The 9,625-nt window shown below is 41.2% G+C and overlaps 1 protein-coding gene and 1 long non-coding RNA gene across 3 annotated transcripts in view; one reads left to right on the forward strand and one right to left on the reverse strand.

Moving 5' to 3' along the window:
- Positions 1 to 97: 97 nt before the first annotated feature.
- Positions 98 to 4,664, reverse strand: LOC116842141. The gene is made up of 3 exons (XR_004377680.1): positions 4,349 to 4,664; positions 4,023 to 4,090; positions 98 to 3,835 (listed from the first exon to the last, which is right to left on the reverse strand). It is a non-coding gene; the product is annotated as an uncharacterized LOC116842141 (long non-coding RNA).
- Positions 4,665 to 4,731: 67 nt separating this feature from the next.
- The window catches only part of LOC116842136, a 58,294-nt gene continuing 53,400 nt past the window's right edge, over positions 4,732 to 9,625 (forward strand). For both annotated transcript variants that reach the window (XM_032810889.1, XM_032810890.1), the window contains exon 1: positions 4,732 to 5,405. In XM_032810889.1, the coding sequence (XP_032666780.1) occupies positions 5,324 to 5,405 (82 nt within the window). In that variant the 5' untranslated portion in view covers positions 4,732 to 5,323. The remainder of the gene's footprint in view (positions 5,406 to 9,625) is intronic.

Below are 9,625 nucleotides of genomic sequence, written 5' to 3' on the forward strand. Positions count from 1 at the left end.
CTTCGACTTATCCGCCGTGAAAATCTGCAGATAACATATGCTGACATCGCACTTTTTTACGATAGTCTTAATCTATCTCTCTCTCTCTCTCTCTCTCTCTCTCTCTCTCTCTCTCTCTCTCTCTTTCTCCCATTTCAATTAGGGAATATATAATAAAGTATTATGTGGACAAAATTTCACATCCATCGATGACACATCGCGCCAATTTGTTTAAGACTGCTTCATTAATTATGATTTGTTCTTCGATAACTTCGTGCGGTAGGCATGACATAAGATTTTTAAATAGTTGTATAGTGAACAAACTAATAATAATATTAGCAAATAAATGCTAAGTGACTTCCTCCTACAAATCCGCAGAAATCCAATAGAATTAATGATATTCGTATAGAAAACATGAACTGTGGATATCGTAATATTCCGCAGAACTCAAATTTATAGCTACCGAACCAAGATCATGAACTTCGCATATTAAATTGGTTTGAATTTACATTAACATTAACACACATCATATATGATCAAATATAACTCGAATAAACCGGATAATAATAAATATTTAACACGTTAGAGCAATTCATATAACAGTTCCACATTTAGCGTACTTTGTTATGCATATACCAGATGTCTAACAAATTAATCGGCAAAGAAATGATCATACTACAATTTATTGGGCATTTTGTACATGTATAATCATACGCCTGAAATTCAATCATGTACATCCAATATATATCATCTTTAACTCAGCTCGTTAAATTTTACGCTGTGACAATTGTACTTTACAGTCACTAGATTTGATCGTGTTCGGGAAGGATAATATAAAGTGTTCGGATAACAGGATTAATTTACAACTTATTTATATAAGTAACAAAGATAGCTGTGCAAGAAGTTTGATACAGATAGAGATATACGCCCTCTGTAGCGAGATTTTTATTTAAAAATTAATTGTGCAATATCGTAAAGAAATGTTAAACGCGAAAGACACATATGACTTGGGGCTTGAACACGTCATGTTTCTCGTAAAATCATGTTTTCCATAACAATTGTATCTCTTTTCCTCTATCTAGATGCTCAAGATTGATAAAATATTAAGAAGAAACTGTCTATGAAGATGTCTGTCTCGATTAACATTTCATGCGAAATTGATAGGAGGAGATAGCGCAGGTGTTCATCATGTTATGTATATGCTTTCATTTTTGTTAAGGCCAATGTGTAAATGTGCGACGTTTCTTCACTTTCGTCCCGATGATTTATATAGTTATCTGAGAATACGAGGATCTACGACGATACGTTATATTTTTATAATAGTATGATACTTTATACATATAATTGTAAGCGAAACGTAAATGTGAATATGTGTTTAGTTTACTTCGACGTTTAGTTTACCTCTGTCATGACACTTAAAATGGGTGCTTATTGTTTGCAGGAGGATAGGATACATTTTCATTTAACATTTACACAATCAGATCATACTGTTTTGTACACACCGTATAAGGAACTCGATAACGTAATTCCCGAGCTTACTATGTATATTGAGAATGTCATTACGGTTTTACCGCATATCATTGCAGTATCAGTTATGCGCTTTTATTTATGATAATTTTAGATAATTAGGACATTATTAATTAATGTTCCATCATTGTTAGTACATTCGTCATCGTGATTATAGATTTACAGGTCTACGTTAGAATTTTTTTTTACGAGAGAAACAATTGTATAATTTATTTATGTCATCCTGAGTTGTATAGTACCTGTGCCACGGAAACTCGAAACAAATCATCACTCTTCGAATCGTCATCTATATTTATATTGTATTTCTATGCGAAAGTTCTTACATTTATATTTAAACGCGGAAAGTGATAGATATCGCGGCGACAATGCGGCGATATCCGAGAAACTATTTAGTTCCATTCAATTTCGTACGAGGGAGATTTGCAATGGAACCGTCAGTTGAATTTTTCGCGAGAAGGAAACGAAAAACCTACTATCCTGTCAACACAAGTTTGGCCAAATTCGTTGTTAGATTACTTTGTACAAATCGATATCTCACTGGCAATAAGACCGATTTCGTAATTGTAATGATTATAACGGTACAGCGCGATAGAATCGTGCTTTCCTAAGTATTAGAGATTGCAACGTGATCGTAAGCTATTATTGTTTCGTAAGACGCGACGACATCAATTTAGCCGGTACGTTCAACTAGGTATAGATAATGCAAGAAGAATGTATGTAAACAAATTGCGATAGATTGTATTCGCGTCTGCATTTCCTTAGAGCGATATTTACTGTTCAGTATATTGTTTATGGGTATATTACGATGCGAAATAAAAGGCAAGTATACATCACCAACGATTCTCCTGATCGTTTTTTTCTTTTTTGTATCGTCGCACTGCACGATACGGCAGAGAGCCCGTGTAAAAATGTAATTATCGAAATGTGCGTCGACATAAAGATCGATTTCCGAAAATTACCGCGATACGCGACCGACTTTCCGAGAAGGAGAAACCAAAAGAAAGCGTTCGGGTTTACATCGCGAATCTACATTTCTCGACGAGTGACGGATAATTTCGCTCGAGAAGGCACGATGAACGACATCCTAATATTCAGAGGGCATATTCTCCATTCATTCCGCCGTCGGATGCAACGACGAGCGCCGGCGGTCTAATAATAGAACGGCGATTCCGTCGACGTATCGTGCGTGCTTGCTTGCGTGCGCGCGTATATAACGTCTCCTAATATACACGTACGCATGCACGCGTAGCCGCGCGTATTCCACACTCCGAAAAATAAACGCGAGCGTGCGTGCGGGGTTTCGAAAGAATGTACAGCGACTTTCACACGGCGCCGGTTGAGCAATATTCAGGAGAGGATCTTTTGCCTCGTGTTTTACCCTAACTCGTAAATATTCTACGCAATGCGTCTCGAATTTCCACTTTCACGTTGAAACGACACGCCAAACGTTACTCATCGCGTCACTTTGACGATTCATGGCGATTTCAGTGAAAATTTCTATCCTTTCAAATGCGACATAAAGAACAGCGCACATCAGTCAACATCTTTTCAAAATCAAACCGCTCACCAATGTCCTCGTTTTGAAATCTTCTTTTTTATCTGTAAAATTGTCTCTAAAGGCCAATTTTTCAATAGTAGATTTAAGTTAGATTTATTTAAATTCGAGTTTAAACTCTGAGCAAACTTAGATTTAGGTTTAAACTCTTCAAACTTAGATTTAGATTTAAATTCTGTATAACAGCAATATTTATATTGCTTGCCAATGTTAATATTGTTAGAATAAAGTTTCAACTTAAATTCAAGTTCAAATTGTTTTTGAAAAAAAAATCGATCCTGAGTGTGACTTTTAAGCTTTTTGATTGGTTTATAAACTCATTTAGAGGCACTTTCAACGATAAAGAAGAATTCAGAATAAAGACTTGTCTTTGACATTATTCTCAACAAGAAGTAATGTCGATATCTTGCACAATCAAATGGGTTATCAAAACTGTCCTGAATCACGAGCTAAACTCACGCGTTCAATTAAAAAAGCTTTGTACTTTTGTCAATTTTCAACAATATGATATACTCACTAGAAAGATGGCCCCAGCTGTGTCGGCGTTTCGTATCGACGTAACAACTCTAGCTGCTTCGCGTCGTTGGATCGCTCCCAGCGGCTCGGCTGCTACTTGTCGCCGAACTCGATTCATAATGTTGGTGTTCTCGAGCGCCAGCCGGAGGACAGTCGGTGCATTCAGCCGGTCGTCGTCAGCTCGTCAGTTGTTACAAATTTCGTTCGTTCCTCCCGAGAGCCGTCTTACGTTCATACGTTGCGCCGCCCCGGGAAAACCTGCAAGAATTACGATTGTCTGTCGGTAATCGAATACACGTTCGTGTTGATTGCGCTTTCTGTACGCTTCAAGTCATTTTTTCGCCCGTCGTAAGTGCATGTTCGCTTCAAACGCACAAAAATGCAAGTGGAACGTACGAGCAGAGGTAACTTGAGATAATTTACACAGACTAAACACGAACTTTACCCTTTCCCCCGTCGTTCATCAGAACTGCAGTATCAGTTTCAACCGCGATTGGAGTTGATGTGATAGACCTGAAAAATATCCTGTGATCAAATAGTCCGAACGAAATCGAGCTGTCGATTCGCAGTACCCGAGGAGCTTTTAGCCGTTCTGTTTATTCAGATATGAAGAGAAAACTCGAGAATTTACTGTAGACGAGAAACAGAGCCTCCATTGTTATTGCCTCCATATCGCCCAACTTCACGGCTTGAACAATTCGAACTGTTGGAGCACAACTTCAGACCGCAAGAACCCGAGCAATTTGGAGCGTTCGATCTCGAAATACGTACCATTGGACTCGATTTGGATCGTCGAAAAATTCCTAGTAGGATTTTCGACGCAAAATCCTGCTGAGATAACGCAGCATAGCGTAGAAGTTGCAGTCGAAATAAGCCATACGGACGGTGCGATGAAACGGAAGCTGCACGGTCCTTACCGGAAGCCAGTCACGCCGGGTAATCCGCAGCGATCAGTCGCCGTGAGCTTGTCGAGGCGCGCCGGTGCGCGTTATCCCATGTCGCTGGAAACGGCGTGCAAAATCCTGCTCTGCTGAGCGTCGCGTTTAACAGGTAAAGAGACATCGACGTGCGTTTTTGCGCTGGCGGTTGACGCGTCCGGCCGGCGTTGTTGATCAACAATTGCCCGCGCGCGGAGCTTTTCGGTCGGTGGCTCGCGAGCCCCGAACCGATTCGCTCTCTCTCTCTCTCGCACGGTGCGCGCGTTCGTTCACCTTCGGCAAGTTTCGGCGGGCGCCGCGCGCCGGCCGTGCGACGCCGTGTCAGTCGTGTCTCGTCCCGCGAACGCGTCGCACCCGCCCGCCCGCCCGCCAGCCAGCCAGCCAGCCTTCCCGTCCGCGATCGTTCACCCTCGGTGAATTTCGGCGCGCCGCATCCATCGGCTCTCGGTGGTGTTTCTCAGTCGCGTCCCGTCCGGCAATAGTGCAGTGCGTGTGCCCGTTTTCTCTGTCTCCCGTTCGCTCGCGAACGTTCACCCGCCGGCGGGCGAGTCTCCAAGTTTCGAGGAGATGTCAGCCGCGGCTGTCGCGTGTTTCTCGCGGACGCGTAGTCCTCGCGCCGTTCGACATGGATCGACGAGACGCCGCGCGATGTGACGTGAGATGACCGATGCGCGTTGTAACGAGAACGTAACGTTGACAAGCGACGACCCGCGAGGGATTAACGCTGCTGCTGCTGCTGCTGATCGACCGAATAAGGAGTGCGATACGTGGAGGACGCACGTCGAGACTCGCTGTGGACGACGTCGCGATGGGCAGCGAGGCGGACGCGGAAGCTGCGAACGCCAGCGCCGTGGACTCCGACGGTTCGGTTAGCTGGGAGGATTTCTTCGGTGAGTGAGAGTTCTGTGTTTTTTCTCGCCCGTTCGGTTTGTCTGCTGCACGTCCGTCTAGTGGCAGAGATGTGCGCTAACGTGAAAGAGCTTGTGGAAGGCGTGATCTAAGCGCTCTCGCTCGATCCGAGCGGCGCCGTTTTCCGCGACGCCATGTAACCTCAAAAATTCGTATTTCGCGCTCATTCGCATGATTCGTCGAGAAAGAAGGACTGTTCTTTTCCAGTGAACTTTTTGAACTAGCGTATACTAAGTACAAAAAGGTCGAGCGAAACAGGTTGTCTTGCATTCTATTTTATTACACCAGTGTGCATAGGTTGCAAAACAGTGTAGACACGATGAAGTTGGCAACATACGATACTGTCAAAATTGAGAGTCATTACCGACGGACTTGTGCTGTAATAATTAACTCATAACTAGAACATGAAATAATAGTAAATAATAACAATACTGTAATAATGGACAATATATATCGTAATAATTAATAATATAATTACTGGACAAACTTGTCAAAATAATCAACAGTCATGACGCACAAATGTATACACACATTGCATGTAATCGAGAAATTTATTTTTGCAAAATATTAAGACTATTATCCCGGATGTGTGCACAAGTTCGACAAGTTCCTTGAAAAAGAACAGTGACTATATTCAAGCACTAAGCACGCCTTTTTGATTCTCAAGCTAAACAACCAAGCATGATATTCGTATAAGAAAAACTTGGAATAAAAATGGCGTACTTAACGTTTGAGTATGCGTCAAGAATACGACCTCACATCTAATATCTTTCGAATGGTAAAAATCGTTGGCAATGCATTCGCGGAATACGCGAGCAAAATAGGCTGCAGACACGCGCGAGCGGCGAGTTCTCTCACATTGTTGATACGAACTTTGAAGGTCAGTTACACCAATTTACGTTCATTGATTCGTGTTAGCGATTTCCGTATCATCGTAGATTATCGTCCTAGTTGGCCGGATAAAGAGGGGTATTTCGACGTCGCAGACGCGCCAGTTGCGTGTTTACTAATGTGTGTATCATCGCGTCGATCACGTAAGTGACCTTCATCATCTGCACTGTCTCGTTGTATAGACTACGGTTAAAAAATTTCCATATAAGTCAATTTTGACATGCACACGCACACAAAAATGCGACGAAATCATATTGGTTGGGAATGATTAATGGGAACGATCTGGTGAAAAGCAGAATAACTTTATTTTGAGAACGTTTTCTCTATTTTATGCAACATTGAAGCAAGATCTTCAAATGCGTTATCTTCGAAATATTCTGTAGTGTAAATTGGTGTAACTGGCAAGCCGAGTTCGATTAATTTTAACACTAATTTTAACGTTAAATGAAAATAGAGTGCTGGATATGAGTCAACGCGAACAACTATTTTTCTACAAGTTATTAGAGGAGTTTTTAATCTATTAAGATTAGAATTTCAATTTTTCATTAAAAAATAAGTCTATTTCCTAGAGATCTAAAATTAATATTACAATTATCTTTATTGATATTATAATTATCTTTATCTTATCTTAATCGATATAAAAGTGAGGAGATTAGAGCTGCTGACAATATAAAAATGAATTTTTCCATTAAGATTTACATTGACTTTTTCATACTTAAAATTCAAGATTTCTTAATGATATTTAAGTGATTTTATTCGATAATAATGACATTTAAATCGGTTAATTAAATTCGTTTATTTCATGCATAAATGGAATACTGATTGTTGGTGTCTTTATAAATATCTCGCAAGCGCTTGTTTGCACGCGGAAGTTACAAATCGACGTATCGAATAGCCGTGTTCACACTTGCGCCCACTCTGCATTCACATTTCGATCCGATATACGACGTCGGCGCCGTAGATAAAAGTGCGTGCGCGCTCGAAGCGCAAACGACCCGAATTAATGCGCGTCTCGGAGCTCGTCGCGCGCCTTTATTGCGCCTAATAATGCGATCGTCTTTCTCGGCACGTTTAACCATTTGAGAACCAAGAAGCGAAGCGCAACCGCGCGTAACACCCGCGTTTTGCGCGCACAGACACCGCGACGGATCCCTTCACGGTCGTGCTTTCATTACGTCTCGCGCTAACCGGCGTGGTGACGTTTGCACTTTAAAAGTGCCATAAGGAAAAAAAAGAGGTGTAAAGATAAGTGGTAGAAAGTATACTGCTATCAAGGTGAGGTCTATGGCAGAAATGGGAGAATGGGAGAAAAACTATGAAACGTCGAGGTTATAAAGGATGGGGGATTCTGTCTCGTGGTGAAATTAGGATGAAATTTCTTTCGTCGATGGACAAAATCGAGATATTCTCGCGATTCTTGAAACGGAAGTATTTCTTTCGGAAAGGGAAATTATGTATGGTTACACGATACACGAAGAGAATATTGTAGTAAAAATTACAATACAATTTTAATAGTCCGAAAATAAACTGACATTATTACGAAAATTATAATCAAACTTAGTAAAAATGACCATATAAACATGATAATTTTTACTATATTTATAGTGATTTTTACTATATTCATGATGACTTTTATTGTCTTATTATAATTTTCATCATAGTGCCAGTCTATTTTCGGAGTGCTACAATTTTGCTACAATATTCTCTCTGTGTATCGAATATTCTTTAGAGATACCGCGCGACTCGCGTATGCATTTGAAATTCTGTTCTTTTTCTTTTCTCGTTCTTCTCCGCCAAAGACTCAATCGTTCCATCTCTCTTTCGCAGTGTCTCGCTTTTCCGGATTAAGCGTAAAGGCTGGAAGGTTAAAGAGATCTCTCTCGCCGCTTGGCGCAATGCCTCTCTTTAATTAGAAAGTCTCGGAGTGCGCGGAAAATATACACTATTTCATAATGATAAAAAGCGTAATTGAGACGTTACGCGCGCTGAGCGAAGCTCCCGTAGTAAGGTTGTGAGACGAAACTCGAGACTAGTTGCTGGGATTAATCGTGTGTAATAAATCGACGCGTAAAACTCACCGGATTCGTAACGCACTCGCGCGGTTATTCCACCTCCGATTTCATTCATTCCGCAATGCTCCTTGACTCGAAAATACAGCGTGGCTGTCGCGCAGTCCTTCACGTGTGTTGCACTAATTACTTTTCTTTTAAGTTCCGGTTCCCTTGAGAGAAATCTCCGCGTTCTCAAAGCTGCTGCCAGTTCTCTCGCGAAGCAGCGAGGACCGGATTCTCGAAACGACGGCGAGTATCAAAACGAGACGCTCTATCGCGTTCTGCACGCACTTAAAGATCACGATTCTTATCTAGAATTCTCTTTTGTCGATAAAGCTGTCAGCTTATAGCCAATCAAAAGGTTTATAAGTCATTTTCAGAAGCATTTTCTTCGATAAAAAAGAATTTAGAACAGGACTTAAACAGGACTCCTACACAGGAAAGGAGAGGCGTTATCGGAGTCCTGTGTATATATTCCGCAGAAAAGAACAAAATAATCCTGATAATTAGTCCTGTAAAATAGTCGTGCAAGAATGTTTCAACTTATAAAATTATAATTTTCGAGTTTTTGTTACCAATGGATAGCGCATACATTTTTTTACATAAAAAAAATCCAAACCCCTTATGTGTGCCTAAAATTACTGGAAAAAAAAAACAGCTTTAATTTCTTACTAGTTGTGTCTTTTTTTATTCATTTTTTAAATTAAAGTTGACAATGAATACTTAAAGAGAAGAAAATTGAACATCCTTGATTTTTTGAACGATTGCGAAAAGCTTCAATGCTGTCTATACTTTTTAAATCGTATTTAGTTAAGCTTTCATCTTCATTCTTCTTGAAGTGTACTCTATGTAGGTTAGATCATTCTTGCACAACTACGGCCAATTGTCAGATTCGCTCCTCCTGCTCCGGCTTTTGCCGGTTTTAGTTGCGCTCGCGAAGTCGCAACACCGCGTGCAGCCGCGAACATCTCGCTCCGGCAGAACGACCACTTCCAAGACAAGTGGTGGAGCTTAAGGATGCAATACCCGGCGCGGTGCAAAAAACCGCTGCTTTGCCGGATGCAGCTTAGAGTGACGGCCGAACGCGCGTGCGTTCCTTTCTTCTGTAAGACGAGAGCGGCTCGTGTGTATTCTTGTGCCCTTTTACGCTGCGTAACGCGCTACGTTATATCGCGCCGTGTCAGTCGAGAGAAGAGATACACGAAAATTCGTGCGACTGATCTCTCTCTCTCTCTCTCTCTCTCTCTCTCTCTCTCTCT

The sequence above is a fragment of the Odontomachus brunneus genome, unplaced genomic scaffold (assembly GCF_010583005.1).
Source record: "Odontomachus brunneus isolate Ranch 3 - 2012 unplaced genomic scaffold, Obru_v1 Obru_scaffold_021, whole genome shotgun sequence".
NCBI lineage: Eukaryota > Metazoa > Arthropoda > Insecta > Hymenoptera > Formicidae > Odontomachus > Odontomachus brunneus.